The sequence below is a fragment of the Berghia stephanieae genome, chromosome 3, assembly GCF_034508935.2.
Source record: "Berghia stephanieae isolate SIO BIC M18660-M18661 chromosome 3, UCSD_Bste_1.3, whole genome shotgun sequence".
In the NCBI taxonomy this organism is placed as follows: domain Eukaryota; kingdom Metazoa; phylum Mollusca; class Gastropoda; order Nudibranchia; family Aeolidiidae; genus Berghia; species Berghia stephanieae.
In genome coordinates, this window is record NC_088362.1 from 23,738,247 (window position 1) to 23,755,746 (window position 17,500).

At 34.3% G+C, this 17,500-nt stretch overlaps 1 protein-coding gene across 8 annotated transcripts in view; it reads right to left on the reverse strand.

Moving 5' to 3' along the window:
* LOC144967388 (protocadherin-23-like) overlaps nt 1–17,500 on the reverse strand; it is a 58,887-nt gene that overhangs the window by 10,259 nt on the left and 31,128 nt on the right. For all 8 annotated transcript variants that reach the window (XM_078904525.1, XM_078904526.1, XM_078904523.1 and 5 more), the window contains 13 exons: nt 17,286–17,382; nt 15,961–16,067; nt 15,139–15,312; nt 12,899–13,042; nt 11,494–11,670; nt 6,264–6,466; nt 5,699–5,807; nt 4,608–4,654; nt 3,836–3,908; nt 3,032–3,166; nt 2,035–2,093; nt 1,102–1,246; nt 249–337 (listed from right to left, as the gene is read on the reverse strand). In XM_078904525.1, the coding sequence (XP_078760651.1) occupies nt 249–337; nt 1,102–1,246; nt 2,035–2,093; nt 3,032–3,166; nt 3,836–3,908; nt 4,608–4,654; nt 5,699–5,807; nt 6,264–6,466; nt 11,494–11,670; nt 12,899–13,042; nt 15,139–15,312; nt 15,961–16,067; nt 17,286–17,382 (1,559 nt within the window). The remainder of the gene's footprint in view (nt 1–248; nt 338–1,101; nt 1,247–2,034; nt 2,094–3,031; nt 3,167–3,835; nt 3,909–4,607; nt 4,655–5,698; nt 5,808–6,263; nt 6,467–11,493; nt 11,671–12,898; nt 13,043–15,138; nt 15,313–15,960; nt 16,068–17,285; nt 17,383–17,500) is intronic.

Sequence of the window (17,500 nt, forward strand, 5' to 3'; positions counted from 1 at the left end):
TACTTTTCCGAAGAGCATAAACGTGTATCCAGGAGAAAAACTTTATAAATCTAATCATGTTTTGACTTTTATACATTCTGATCACATGGCACGCCAAGAGTCGAGCCAGCATGAAGAATAAAAAGTACCGATTTTCTTTGTTTAGAACCAAGCTGCTCGTTGCTGGTCGGACGTGACATCCTATTAGGGACAACATATTAAAAGCATTTAAAAGCATTTACAATAATAATTCGTTTGTCAAAACGTACCTTGTGATCTTGTCTAAATCTTGGTTTACCTGGTCTCTCGTGATTGGTAAAACCAGAGGTGTCGTTGTGTTGGCCGACGGGAACGAAATCTGAAGGTAAAATTTACACCATTTAGAAATGAAAACACTTTTTAATCCTTTACTATTATCTCTCTATTATTTCTCCAGTACTACTCACTACTCGCTTACTACTCAGTACTACTGCGAATAGAGGAAATCATTTTTCACAGTACTATTGCGAATAGAGGAAATCACTATTTGCAGTACTGCTGTGAATAGAGGTGGCCATGTTGAATCGCTGCCGTTGATGTTTGCCGGTTAAAAATATGTTCAATGTTTTTAATTGACATTTTGGTTGATGTGCTGGCTATTTAGCTTTTCAAATAATTTTCCATGCTCTTCGCTGAACTGATCTTATATTGAAGTGGGCCAATATATCCTGTTCTGTCATTTAGCAACACAAAGCACGGTGGAGTAATACTCAACAATGTGATGGTTTTGTTGATTTTTTAACGCTTACATTGATATTAAATCTACTACTCTTCTTACAAAATAATTCTATTCACATTTACGATATTTTTTATGACCCATTGTTTCACCTATATTGTATCTTTTGAAATATCAAGAAAACCCTACCAAAGTTGGGTATCCCCTCGATCCCAAAATCATATACGATTCAAAATTCCATATTAAAATTTATCATAAAATAAAATAAATCAAAGTATTGTCGTCAAGTATAAATTACTTTCTAGTATTAAACATCACAATGCTAGCTATATGAAATGAATTATAATCAATGCCCTAAGGCTGATACAATATCTATTGTAATTATAGATGGACAACCTCCACACTACCTCTATCTTTACAACTGTTTTTAGAGGTGGATTTCCATTATCCTGAACGTTGATGAAGACGTCCATCCTTCCTCCCTCTCTGTCAATAGATGGCATCTTTGTCAATGAAACGTCGCCGGATTTGGCCCCAATTCTGAACCACTCTCTGAAAAAAAACGATGTGATGAAATATAATTTGATTGATGTTCTCACATTTTAAAAAAGCACAGACTGTTGTCAGTGTATTTTCCCCGTATTTTGTTGCTTTTGTTTTGTCCAGCTTTGAGATGTTTGTTCATAGATATAGACTCATTTAGGGTAGGATATGCTCATCCGAACACCCAAATTGACTCTCTCCGGTCAGCGACTTCCGATGGGTGGATTGGATTGTTATATCTAGCGGAAAGTACTTCGAGATAGACGTATATCATATTCAAAGGATAGCAAGCAATTGTGAGTGTCACTTTAAAACTATAGACACCAGAATAAATTTTGACGACGTGATTTTATAACTCTTAATGACTTTTTAAAATCAATTAATGAACATTTTGGATACAATTCAAATAATTATCCAAGTTGATTGTTTGGAAAGAAAACTGTCATTGTTTTATTCTGGAAAATTTTCAAATGACTTATAAAAGCTTTTAGAGTTAAAATAAAAAAAATAAATAAACAACAACAAAAAGCAAAAAGAAAAAGCCATTTCTGAACTGCAACAACGTCGTGTCTGAATTGAATAATCAAGTATCTAGATTGGAACAAGTGGGTGTCTAAATTGGAACAACTGGTTGTCTGACTTGGAACAACCGGGTGTCTGAATTGGAACAACTGGGTGTCTGAATTGGAACAACTTGGTGTCTGAATTGGAACAACTGGTTGCCTGAATTGGAACAACTGGGTGTTTGAATTATAAAAAGGCTTAAACCAGTTTTTTCACTTATCAAACTCGCTTACCTGCCATTCAAGAGAGAATAACTCACATCGCCATTGGGTCCTTCGTCTCTATCGACAGCCTTATTGAAGGTTTGAAAAATAAAATGAAGTATGGTATATAATTATTGTATATCTTATGATTATGCTTTACAGTTGTATATTTCACTCACATTTATTACTATGGTATATAATTATATATTTTATGATTATGGTATATAATTATATGTTTTATGATTTTTAGAAGATATGATGCCGGTGCTGTTTCATCTGGTTTAAAAATCAAAGAGAGATAGCATTTGATTGATGGTCAGCAATAGGTGAATTGAGGGTTGGTGGAATGGAGGTCAGGGGGCAATGATCTGTGGAATGAGGGTTAGGGGTCAATGGTCAGTAGACTGGAGGTCGGGATCAATGGTTGGTGGACTGGGGGGTCAGGAGTCAATGGTTTGTGGAATGGGGGGTCGCGAACCAATGGTCGGTTAACACAAGGTATTGAAAATGGCCTGAGTGAAGAGACAGTGATTTGATGATTGGTATTGATTGTTCAGGTTTTATTCTAAGGTTACTGTTAAGTTAATTCTATTCTCTTTATATGTGACGTAATTTTTTTTCTGGAACTGTGAAACGTGTTCTATGTCATTTGGGTAAAGGATAATATCATAAGCGTTATGGTTGCTTAACAGGCAATGAATACTGTATGAACTTTCTACTTAAATCCATTTTGAGTTGAAAGTTGAATGTAGCTTGACGGTCGTGGTGAAATCACTCGTTAATCTTTAGGTGATGTCCCTAAATAAAACAGATTTACTACCCATTCTACATGTAAGATAGATTTCCAAACACCATAGAGTAGAAACATTTTTTACACAATATGAAATTACACATAGGCTAGTTCACAGTTACCAAGACTAGTGGTAACTGAACTACCGCGAAACCCCTTTACTGGAAAGACTGCACTTGGAACACGTTTAAATATATTATTTTATAATACCAATTATCAAAACATTCGCAAACTTACCTTAACAGAAACAATTTTCTCGCCATCGGCTTCAAGACCAGTTAGCTTTACCGTGTATACGAGTTTTCCAGGAATTGGTGAATTGTCATTGACGTCATCAATACGGATCACAATGGAACTCACCAAATTATTGGTCTGGAAAGCAAAAATATCAGTAATGTTAGAAATCGATATTTCCTTCATTATTTTTCATTTAAAAACAATGTGATTATTCTGTATTTGAACATTGTATAAGAGGTTGGCTATTTCACCGAGAGGAAATGATAAAAAAGCCACTTTTTAGATTGAGGCTTGACTGTGGGTAGACCAGGCTGAAGTCTAATGCCTTTGTAAGTGTAACGCTTAGCTATTTGAATCCTAATTGTAACTGGGTCTTTAGGGATAGTTCTAACGATACCAACATAGTGCAGTACATATTGTATTCTACCATGATAGTAGGACACCTACAAGGTGCGATGCTAGAGACACAATTGTTTTGTTTATCTTGGCAGCTGTTTCTAAAGCGATGGAGATGATACAGCTGATATTAAACATAGAATGACTGTAGCCCAGTCTGCTTTCAGCGACCTCCCCCATTATAAATACCAATTTTTAAAAATGAAATATTATATCTGATGAGGGAGAAATCACATGGTTCAAAAAGCAAAAAAAAAAACAAAAAAACCCAAAACATTTTAAATGAAACCAAAATTCAGTTACCAAAGGAAATGCATTATTTGAGAAATTTTAAACAAATGTGATAGAATTAATACTAGCAGTTTAAAAAGAGTTTTGATATTTTCAAATAAAACAATCACCCCTTACATTGTCCTCGGTCAAAGAAAGATTATAGATGGCTTTGGTTTCTCTATCCAAGACAGCCTTGGTCACCAAACGACTGGAATGGCAAAAGAAAATACAAAAATTATATTACCTTTGTAAAAGTAGAATACATAAATTGGACCACATTTTCCTAAACTTGCTATTTGCCTTTTCCCCTTTTTCGTACATTGCGGATTACTTTCCTTAGAATCTTTCTTTAAGTCTCTCATTTTACTGCGAGTAGTTTTAAGTTGTTTTTAATTTCAGGAAATTCTTGTGTCCATTGACATTTAATACAAACTTTACCATTCAAATTCCTACGACCATTGATATCTAAAATTAACTTTATCATTCAATTTAACTCCTGAGGGAATAACTTAATAATTGATAAAAATTGACATACCGCGATTTGGAAATCACACCTCAATTATTTTTTAATTAAGTAAATCAAAAGTCAATATTATTTCTACAATAAGTTGGATTCCGCAATAATGCTATTTAAATGTTAAGCAATTGCATAACCTTTAATGTAACACACCTAAACCTAGTTTTCCCTCACAATTTGTATTAACAAAATTCCATTTTCAATTATTTACAGGTAAAAATAGAGGTATGAGAAATTTTTAAAATTAATTAAAGATTTATCACAATATTTTATATATCTCCCAATTCCGACAGCTATCATTGACATTTGAACCTAAAACCAGCATACATGTTACATATCCTGTCACAACGCTTATGATTAATAAGAAAAATAGCATAAAAATTCACTTACTTTGCCTTTATTTCAAAACTGTCGCTGTTGATTTCTAACTTCCTCTCCTGTTAAAAGTAATCGTGAAACAAATTACTTTTTCTCAATGATTGAATAATTTTTATAACATTCGTAAACCAAAACAAGAAGACTATTATAGAAATGCATATGAATGTTATTCACAAAATAGTCTATATGTAAAAAATACATATAGAAATGTTATTCAAACATGAAATCTAAGCGCACGGAGACATGAGAAAATCTTAAGACATAATAAATGATTTGACCAATATAAGTGAATTATTCAAATTATTCATCATGGGTCTTTATTTCTTGTGCCATGTATCGGTAAAAACAACTGGGTCCATTCTTATGTAAATGAACTCAATTTAGTACTTTACTAGTCTAGTAAATGGCTTCCTAGGCTTAAGGCCTGAGAGGAGCCAGTGACTAAAAAAATCGAATTTTATGAATGGTTTCTAGTCTCTGACTAGCTAGACTCTTGCCTAGAGGTGGGCATTTTGAGGACATCGACTAATTAAGTCATTATGTGCTGGTAACATCAAACTCTCTAGTACTTGATGGCAGGTAAGATACCAGTCTTCATACTTTCAACTCAAAAGATTTCCAAACAGGAAATTAGCAACACATCCCATATAGATATATTTCTTTCCGTTTCATATTTGAACTTACTTTTGCCATTGCCACATGATCAATCGAGTCACGTGATATTGACTGTCAATTCTATATTTAAGTCAATAAAAGTTTCATCGAACTAGTAGTAGTAGCAGTAGTAGTAATAGTAGCGTCGTCGTCGTCGTCGTCGTCGTCGTCGTCGTCGTCGTAGTAGTAGTAGTAGTAGTAGTAGTAGTAGTAGTAGTAGTAGTAGTAGTAGTAGCAGCAGCAGCAGCAGCAGTAGTAGTAGTAGTAGTAGTCGTAGTAGTAGTAGTAGTAGTAGTAGTAGTAGTAGTAGTAGTAGTAGTAGTAGTAGTAGTAGTAGTAGTAGTAGTGGTAATTGTAATTACCATTGACATTATCGAAATAAGTACTAATGTATACACAAGCCGTTTCACTATGATAATAAAGTTTCGATGAGAATGTCTAAAACTCACTGGAAGGACAAGGACCAGTGTACCAGCAGGGATGTTTTCCTTAATTCTGAGGTTATAGGTCGTTGCCATAGTAGCCAATTCAATCGTTACTGGCACAACAGAACACAGCCTGAAAGTGTCAAATAGGAAAATATATGATTATGATGATGATCGTTTAAGATGATGTGATAAAAACAGAATTTGAATTGGGAGAAATACGCCTGTTTCTGTTAAACTTCACCAAAAATTAGGATAAATATACACACAGAAAACAGGCCAATTCTATATTTCAATAATTACAGCGCTTTCCATACATCATTATAATCCTTAAGCAATTAGTGGAAACATTTTTTTAATTTCGTAGAGAACCAATCCTTTAGAGGTTGATTATTTCTTTGCGGTTTTTTGGTAGTCCGTCAAGAGGGCTAGGGTGACCATGGCCGATTAGAGTATTGCTATATCTTTGTTACACATCCATTAAACGAGCTAACTGCCACTAGGTTTTCTGTCAAGCATAGACTTTACAGGTATTAAGGCTCCATAAATCATACGATTACTTTTTAAAAAGAAAAAAAGGATATCTTACTGTTGATTTTTGATTTTATTCACACATGCCTTGGCCTGAAAAAGGCATAATCCCGACTGGTAAATTTCTCTAATCATGGTTATCTCCCCTGAGAGATCGTTGATATCAAAAATGCCATCACATTTTTTGGCTTCAGGAATCAAGGAGAGAGAAAATATGACTTGAGAATTGTCATTCTCGGCAAAGTGTCCGTTTACAGAAATCTAGGGAAAGATAGAATACAAAATTGTCTCAAAAATGTTTCGAATCTCATTCAGGTCAATTTAAATAGGTCTATTTATTAATTAGTTAGTTTCATACAACCAAATTCTGCAACTAACAGAAATAAAATAAAATTTGATACATTTTGGACTAACTGCAGTCCTTTAATGTGCAATATACAATACATCAATTCTAATTAAAACTGTTTCCTCCCTTTCAATTTCCAACAGAGACCACCCTCCCCCCGGGAAATAATAAAAATCATCACTTCAAATTGATATCAAATGAAATAAAATATCATTGATTCAAATACGAACATTTCTAAATTTCTTGGGTTTCCACTAAATGTCGGCCATTTAATTCTGTTTCTTTCACCATTTAAATGTTTGACCCGTTGTGGACCTTGAGTACTGAATATAGAATAAGCACATCCAACCATATGATCAATTTGTACCTCCGTTGACAACGTACAGTCTATGTATTCACCGACACTCCTTTAAATGTACAGTCTATGTATACACCAAGATTCCTATGAATGTAGTCTATGTATACACCAATATTCCTTTGAACGAACATTCTATGTATGCTCCAATATTCCTTTGAACGTACAGTCTATACACCCAGATTCCTTTGAATGAACAGTTTATGTATGCACCAATATTCCTTTGAACGCACAGTTTATGTATACACCAATATTCCTATGAAAATACAGTCTATGTATAAACCAAGAGTCCTTTGATCGTACATTCTATGTATACACAATGATTCTGTTGAAAGTACAGTATATGTATACACCAAGATTCCCTTGAACGTACAGTCTATACATACACCAATATACCTTTAAAAGCACAGTCTAAGTATACATCAAGAGTCCTTTGAACGCACAGTCTATGTATACACGAAGATTCTGTTGAAAGTACAGTCTATTTATACACCAAGAGTCCTTTGAACGTACAGTCTATGTATACACCAAGATTCTTTTGAACGTACAGTCTATGTATACACCAAGATTCTTTTGAAAGTACAGTCTATGTAAACACCAAGATTCTTTTGAACGTACAGTCTATCTATCACCAAGATTCTTTTGAAAGTACAGTCTATGTATACACCAAGAGTCCTTTGAAAGTACAGTCTATGTATACACCAAGATTCTTTTGAAAGTACAGTATATGTATACACCAAAAGTCCTTTGAACGTACAATCTATGTACCAGGGACGGCTGGTAATAATGGGCAGGGTGGGCAAATACCAGCCTGTTTTTTTCAAGTTATAAGCTGTATTACCAGGTCCGAAATAATCTAATCTAAATTAGATAATTTCAAAAGTTACTACTTAAACTTGATACTTCGTACTGAAATCAATTTGTGTGTATTTTTGATAGATTGCGAATGACCATGCACCCCGTAATGCATAAACCAGGATACGCTCCTGTTCTTTTTATCAACCCCCCCCCCCCTCCCCAACCACTCCACTCCGCCCACATCGTCATCTCATCGTCACGTCGCCTGACGGTGAACTAACTCCGATTTTTGCTGTCTGGCCTCTCTAGTACTAGGTCGGGCTAATTCAAATGAGCCCACCTTAATAACCAGTGAACACTGAATAGAGCTTTTGGCAAACGAACTTTTTCTTATTTATTGCCTTACTTGTGCTGGTACCATTGATGTAATGACTTTGGGAAGGTTCCAGTATTGAATTAAATTTATTAACTTACTAATATTATATCAATTTAGTATTAATTTGTGTTGTTTTTATATATTTGTTTATCCATTTAAATTATTTCTTTTTTTTTTTCTCGTTTTCTTTAAGTACTTCTCAAAACTCATTTATTTAAATTGTTTTCTTATTTGTTTTTTGTTGTTTTTTTGTTTTTGTTTTTTAACAAATTAATTTGTTAGTTCTTTTTTTTATTATTCTTAAAGTAATTACCGCTGTATTTTTATTGCCAGACTAAATAATTTTGCAAAACAATGTAATTTTCTATTGTATTTCCTCTAATAAAACAAAACATTTTATTCAAAAGTCACGACTAAATAAATATTAATACAACCACCATTTTGGTTTTCTCAACAATTGAATTAGTATACGAGAAATACTCTTCTGAGTAAGGAGAGAGTTGAATTCTAAGTTATAGAGGAAATAAAGACGTTTAAAGGAAGGGTGGGCAGATTCCGTACTTGCCCGTCCTGAAGCTAATACATACATAAGATAGTTCGCGACGAAGAGGCGGGAAGCTAGGGGTTGGTTGGGGAAGGAGCATAGCACTCTTGTATAGATAGCATTGGGAAGGAGTAAAGATAACACGGTCGTTATTGTGATAGTATAACGAATGCATGAGGAGAGATTGATAACATTCTTTTGTCTTAATTGTATTGTGTGAATTATTGGCGAAAGCCTAAGATTAAATAAACTTTGTAATATCGTATGGTGGTAACCATCATTGTCGACGACATCGTGGTTGTCATCATCATCATCATCATCATCATCATCATCATCATCATCATCATCATCATCATCATCATCATCATCATCATTAACAACAACAACAACAACAACAACAATATTAACAACAAGTAACAACAATCGTCTCCACAACTATCATTCTAACCAACAGCACCACCAAAACCACTATCATAATTACATCCTCCCTCACCGCCTCGTCTTCCTCCTCCTCCTCCACCACCACCACCACCGCTACCACTATTCCAACCACTACCACCACCGGCACAATCATTCTAACCACCAAGACAGCAGTAAAAATGATGCAATTTCAGCTCTGAATGAAACTCGAGTCATATCGCTGTTGTTGCTTCTCGATGAAAACTTTAAGGTTACTACATACTACTGAAAACCAGTAATGTAACAGAAATATTAATCTCGCCGTTGAGGGATTAAAGCATCTCTTTAATTTTTCGAGTGAACGAAATGGACTTCTATTGTCAAGGTGTTGTCGCATTATGTCTCGTCGCTTTAGTTTTTAGTTGTATTCTCTTTCGTGATTATTTTTTGATTACGTTTGGAATAATTAAAATCTACTGGTATTGTCATTTCATTGTGAATGTGATTATTTGTGGTTGAAATATTTTTTTTAAAGGTGAAAAAAAAATTATAATTAAAAAAAAAAAAATAAATAAATAATATATATATATATATATATTATATATATATATATATATATATATAATAATATATATATGACCGGATCATCTTTGCCCAACCACTGTAAATAGGCTAGAACCGCCACTGCTATGTACACACAATGATTCTGTTGAAAGTACTGTCTATGTATACACCAAGAGTCCTTTGAACGTATAATCTATGTACACACAATGATTCTGTTGAAAGTACAGTCTATGTATACACCAAGATGCATTTGAACGTATAGTATGTGTATACACGAAGATTCCTTTGAACGTACAGTCTATGTATTCACCAAGATACCTTTGAAGGTACAGTCCGTGTATACACCAAGATTCTTTAAAATTAAAAAAGTATTGCCAGAATTAAACATTTTCTATCTTCAAATTCTGTTTTTAAGGGGCGGTTTCGGTCTTTTCTATAAAAAATTTAATTACCAATATTCGGCGGTTTTAATCATTCTATATCGTCATTATAGGTTAAAAAACAACATTTATGGTGAAAATTTTTAATTATCTGTGTTGATACCCATTTTGCTACCTAATTTGGGGGTCTGACATAAAAAAATATAACAATCTTGTGGCAAACGTTCCACAAAAACTAATGAAGGAATGACCTCTATATTCTTCCCTCTTGTCAACATTGTACCATAGTGTGTCACCATAGAGAGATTTTACGGCTTTAGCTTATGAAATTTTTATTAGAACATTACACATTTGAGAATCAAAATGTTATGACAAAACTGATATTAAAAATTCAGAATTGGGATTATAATTCAAATTTCACATATCTTATCAAAAAAATCTCTCTATGGTGACACAATACACTATCTCTGTGATATCTGTGGAAATTTTCAGACAATTTCATTGAATAGATTCAGATAAACGTTTGACACAGTATCCCATACCCTTAGAAAAATGACATATTGAGAAAATAGCAAAATAGCTTCCCGTTTTTCACACTTTTCTTACTATCTGTACCATTTTCGACTGTGTTTTTTGTGCATTTATAGTCTACTTTAAGAATTTGGACTTCACTTATATTATTTCTAGGATAATAAAATGTCATTTTCCACCAAAATCTCAAAATCAATTTTTCGAAGGATTTTCCTAATAATTAGATCCAAACTGCCCCTTAAAAAGTCATCTTTAGTTTTATCTTGTTCAGACTGTTGTAATTCTATACTTGCTGGTCTGCCTGGCCTTCAATTAAACAGGCTGTAGCGAGTGCAGAACTAGGTTGTTAGATTTATCTTAGGATCTACTTATTTTGATAGCATCACTGGTTGCTTGTGAAGGCAAACATTGAGAATAAAATATCTGTAATGTGTTACAAATATGTTGCCGACCTTTCCGCTCCCATGTTTGTCTAAGGTTTAATAACCGTCTACAATAGATCTAGAGGATTCAGATCTCTCTGGTTCGAATCTTTTTTCTCTCCCCTGAAAAAACTGAAGCCCCACAGGGAAAGAGTCTTTTCCAATTTTGTCATTCTACCTGAAATTCCTTCCCTGAATATTTCAGACTCTCCGTTAGCTTTATCACATTTATTAAGAAACGTCTCAAAACCTTCTGTCAATATCTTTTGAGGTTAACTACCAGTTGATGTAGTTATATGTTGTCCATTTGCAACTGCCATATGTTTGTTCACCTGTGTGTGTCTATGTGTGTTTTTGTGTGTGTTTGTATGTGTGTGTGTGTGCGCGCGCGTGTGTGTGTGTGTTTGTGTGCGTGTAATTAAAGTACGGTAGCAGATGAATGTGTGTGAGTGAGGAATTAATTTTACTTACAGTATACAAGTTTTATGCAGTTGATGTAAAGGGCTTTGAGACCTTGGCATAAAAAGCTATTGAAATGTTCTTATCATCATAATTATTAACAATTATACTTACGTTACCAACAGTGAGGCCATCTCCCGGTTTGTATGCCTGAAAGATATACATTTCCTTGTCAAACCTGGGTCTGTCATCATTCATGTCCAGTATGTTCACAGAGATAAAAGTAACACATGTTGTTTTGTAGTCACAACTCAGATTTTCAACCAGTGATGTGATCGGGGTGGCGTGTATCTGTGCAATATCGGAATTATCCATTTTAAGATTTATAAGATTATTTTTTAAACCCAAGCAATGCGTTTTTAGAGAAAGATAATCGAATCAATTTTAACGTCCGATTCTGTGAGATTGAGGCAATTGACGAAATTGGCATAGGAGAGAATGTTTGTTCCTAAGTATGGGAATTATCAAGTCTTTCCATGATCGAACATGATAGAAGAATATTGATTATTGGAGGGAAAAGAAGATGAGTCAATTTAAATGTGCAATTCTATTGAGCTGCAATGGTTTCAAAGAGGTAAGGCAAAGGGCGAGCCTCTTAGGATAAACAGCAGAAGATCTAAAACTCTGTCATAAGTTTCACCAAAACACTAGCACATTTAATATCAGCCAAATGATTGTGTAAAATATTGTTCATTGTATACTATCATATAAACGGTGATGGTGTATTCATTGATAAACGAAAGTGTATACAGATGAAGACATAATATCAGAACCCAGGGCCCCGCATTATTATTTACAAAGAAAGAAAAGAAAGACATCAGAGCCACTTTATTGCCCAAGGAGCCAAGGTTATCCTATTTATTTTATTTAGCATCAATGGGAAATTAGCAATTACTTGTTGCTCTTTGGTTAGGATACTCGTCTATGATGAAATAGTTTCTGCATTATCAAAGAGACCCAGCTACTCATATAATGCAACATGTAGGCTATTGACGTCAAACTTTAATGCCTTCAAAGTCAAAATATAATGATTGTTTACCTTTTGGGATTTCCCTGTTGCCAAAACATATTATAATTTTCTACAACAAATGTATAAAAGGGGTCTCGGTATCTTAGTTGGTAGAGCACTTGCTTTTCACACAAAGGGACCGAGATCAATCCTGAGTGAAGTCGAGATTGTTTTGATCCTCATGTCCACTCAGTAGTGATTTGGTAGCTTAGTCTGTTTGATCTGGTAGAAAGTACTTTGCAATAGATTAGCGGCCTATCCAAAAGCTATCAAGCAAGTGCTAGTGTCCTTTTTACAATATAGAGATCGGGATTACTCTGGATTTATGGGCCTAATGGCTCTGAAGGACAATTAAAAATAATAAATAATAAAAAAAGACAGATTTCACCTACATACAGTCACGTATTTCAGACATAAGATATTTCACTGTGGAGACAATTTTACCGTCATACAGTCACATGGAAAAAGAGACATAACAAATTTCCCTATTAAAGAGTTTTATTTACTCACAGTCAAATGACAAGTTGTTTTCCCTTTCAGAGCGTCTGTATCGTTGACAACAAGCCAGAAAAGACCGCCATTCATTGGTTGTTTCAAATCAAACGCATTGCAGTCATCCGTTGTAATGGACAACTGGTTTTTGGCGTTGTCGCCCTGTATTAGGGATGGGTATTATGATTGCATTTACTTTGATGTGATTTGACATCTCCATCATCACCATCATCATCATCATCATCATCATCATCATCATCATCATCATCATCATCATCATCGTCGTCGTCGTCATCATCATCATCATCATCATCATCATCATCTCATCATCATCATCATCATCATCATCATCATCATCATCATCATCACATCATCATCATCATCATCATCTCATCATAATCATCATCATCATCATATCATCATCATCATCATCATCATCATCATCGTCATCATCATCATCATCATCATAATCATCATCATCATCATAATAATCATCATCATCATCATCATCATCATCATCATCACTACTACGTTTACAATCTTGGACATCAACACCAGTGTCACAGTTTTTATTGTGTTTACCATCATTACCGCATTTTCATCAAAATTATTAAAGCAAGAGATATTTTCCCCTTGAGTCAGAATCATTTATTTAAATCACGATTGTTTAGATTGGAAGTTTGGGGTCTGTGACACTTTTCTCTTATTTGAACGCTTATGAAAAGGAAAATGGTTACACATCATAGACAGGATATATAGCTTTAGATTTCAATACCTACATCACGCTTCTATGACATGCATCTAACAAAAGAAAAAAAACAAATGTGGAATGTTACAATATCAACAATCGACCTTTGTATCCAGTCTGAGCTCACCTGAAATTTCACAAGGGTTTGGGATACTCGCTAGTCTTTTACACAGCCATGCAGAGATAATTCAAAAAGAGGAAATATCATCTATAACTCACATCCATTCAAAAATTTCCTCACATATAGTTCTTTAGACAATCTAAAGAAAAACCATTCACCTCAGTCCTGGACAAGCACAGAACCCTTAGAGGAGTTGACATTAGAAGGTAATGGAACTCACGATCGGTATTCCCTAACTAACAATGATCATTTGTTGTAACTAAACAATCACTGATGTTTGTCTTCGTATTTAAGGGCTTTACAGTATTTGCAATAATCACTGATGTTTGCCTTTCCTTTAAGGGCTTTACAGTGTTTTCAACAATCACGGATTGTTGTCTTTGCATTCAAGGACATAACAGTGTTTCCAACAATCATTGATGTTTGTCCTTGTATTTGAGGGCTTTACAGTGTTTGCAACAATCACTGATGGTTGTCTTTGTATTCAAGAGCTTTACAGTGTTTGCAACAATCACTGATGGTTGTCTTTGTATTCAAGGGCTTTACAGTGTTTGCAACAATCACTGATGGTTGTCTTTGTATTCAAGGGCTTTACAGTGTTTGCAACAATCACGAATGTTTGTCTTTATGTTTAAGGGCTCTACATTGTTTGCAACAATCACTGATGGTTATCTTTGCATTTAAGGGATTTCCGGTGTTTTCAACAGTCACTGATGTTTGTCTTTATGTTTAAAGGCTTTATAGTGTTTGCAACCATAATGCAAATGCCAGTAAAAAGAATCGGTGAATTTAGTCAAAGCATTGTACTGTAGAGTTTAGATGTGCTTGACTGTTCAAAAGTTTCACCAAGAGACAAGTTCAGTACTCAAATTAAATGCTTTCAAGCGTTTACAACATGTATTGCTGATAACTAAATAATACACTAAAGAGAAATGGTTTACAAGTAAATAATATCACGCAGATATAAATGAACGGTTGATTTTCTCCAGTTAACAAAAAGATGCAAAACTCATTAGTTGTATTAAAGAACATGGACATAAAGCTACTTTAAAAGTACAACAAAATCTATAGAAACAGAAAAGATAACAATGCTATGGGCTTTTCCATAGTGTGAGACGACCCCTATATGTGGGCCTATGCTAAACAAAGCTGCCCAGGAAAGCCAATGTTCCTTCATCCAAAGGGGACTTACTCCCGCACCCAATAAACACTGCAATAACTGTACAATGAATACAATCTTACAGTATGAAATATACTGACACCATATGGGGCATTATCATCATCAAGAACTTTGCAAATCTAGATCTAAACATATCCGTCTTTAAGTAAATGAAAACAAAAGTGAAAATTTTATTTAAAATGTGTCTCCATTGAAGAATTGAATCTGACCTCATCCAGGTCTGTGACGGGTAAGGCGACTATCCAAGTTCCATCTGGAGAATTTTCCTGCATATTGACGGCAAGATGGAGAGTGGAAAACTCTGGCAGGTGGTCATTGACATCTTGGACATGAACGGTCAGTAAAGCTTCTGCCGATTTGTAAGTCTTGTCAATCTGGGACGCCTGTTTATAGAATAGAAAAATGTTAAATTATCTGAGGCTTAAAACTAAACAATGAGTTTAACATAAATAAGCAAACATATATACACATATTCAAACACACACGTATATATATATATATATATATATATATATATATATATATATATATATATATATATATATATATGAGGGTTGGTGGGTACTTGTTGATGTTAGAGTGCTCGATAATATTAAATAAGGACACTCACATTGATGGTAAAGATGATGATGATGATGATGATGATGATGATGATGATGATGGTGATGATGATGATGATGATGATGATGATGATGATGATGATGATGATGATGATGATGATCCTTTTTTCATTTATTTTTCTATTTTCCTTTTTTTGTAATTTTAAGATAATGGTTTGAAAATTAAGGGCTCTTAAGCGGAGTCTTTTTTGCTGAGCATGCTTTTAAAGGGGTAAATTTATATATAAAAAAATCTCTTTCGCGCTCCGACCTACCTATATCCGGATCATACTTTCATCCCGAGTTCTTATAAACGAAAACCACTGTAATAATATTTTACACCAGAAACGGCATTTAAGATAGTGCCCTTTGTTCAGCTTGCTATCTCAACAGGAAGTCATGCCTTGCACAAGGATTCAATGCAACACCTACCTTGATAGTCACGAGATAGATAGATGTATTTTCTCTGTCCAAATTTGCGTTGATTTTGATTTGCCCATTGGTTTCATTAATAACAATGTCGGAATCAGGTTGTACATCTGGATAGGACAACAGATATCGAAATGTCGTGTCAAATCAGTATCTTAATCTTTATACTTGAGCTTTTATATAGCGCAATATCCACTAAACGTGCTCAAAGCGTTTTACAAACCATCAGCAACACGAACCATGTAAAACGAGACATGACGTGACGCCTGTTAAGCGATATTACAATTTTTTCCCGACCGCTGTTAACGGCCAGGTACTCACTTTACGGATGAGTATGGTCCTACATGTTACGTGTTGCTTTTGGCTAGGGAGCCCTTGTAAAGCGCTTTGAGCACGTTTGGTGGATATTGCGCTATATAAAAGCTCAAGTTTAAGTTTTAAAAAGTGAAAGTAAAATTAAAGGAATCTGCTATACAGGTCATCTATGGCCCACGTGTATGAAAGAAATAGGGACCGTTAAAAATGTATTGAAGGAGAAGTCTGGAGTTCGAGTGAGTAATTTAGTAATTGTGGATACAGTTGAAATCAGTCTTACTTTCAATGCGTTAAAACATCAGATATGTTCCCTGTTGCATTAAATTGTAAAAGGTGTCTGTGTGCATTGTGAAGTAAATATGGGGGTTCTATTATTATGATGAGATCCACACATTCTATTAATGTTTATTATATTTGTTCGAGCAATGTAAACCACTAAAAATTTTCCATTTTGTGGACAATAAAGATATATTACTATTACTATTATTATATACTATCTTGCCTATCATAAACAGTCATACCGGTCATCTATGGCCCATATAGCATTTCTCCTACATTAACATACCATAAAGGCCATCTATAGCCCATAATATATACCATTTTGCCTATCATGGGACAGTGTGGCTCAGAGGTACGATCTTTGCTTTGTACCCAAAAGGTGGCCTTGATTAAGTTACATCACCCTAGCTCATTTTGCGGCGCTGTCTGGGTTATTCCAGTCTTAACTTTGAATAGTCCCTAAAGACAAATTTCCCCATGAGGATTAATAAAAGGAATTTTATTTACTTTTCTTTAAACAGTCTATGACACATATAGCATTTCTTCTACATTATAATACCATACTTGCCAACTATGGCCCACATAGCATTTCGCCTACCATAAATTATACAGGTCATAATTGGTCTGTGACGCATTTTGCCAACCATAATACCTAAAAAAGATAACAAAGAAATTTTTAAATGTTTTTTTTATATCTTCAGAACTTAAAAAATTCCTATAGAAAATCTCCTTACCTGAGATAGTATACTTCAGAGTTTGGTTGATTCCGGTGTCTCCGTCAAAAGCCAGAATAGCTGGTGTTGATTCAAACCACTGGCTTGATAAAAACGCCTTTGATGAGGAAAAAGAAAATATTTTTCAAAGACTTCGATAAAGCGTCCACAGTTTGTTCCATCTTAAACTAAAAACTCAACAAAAAGCAGACAATAGTTTTCATATTATTTTCATA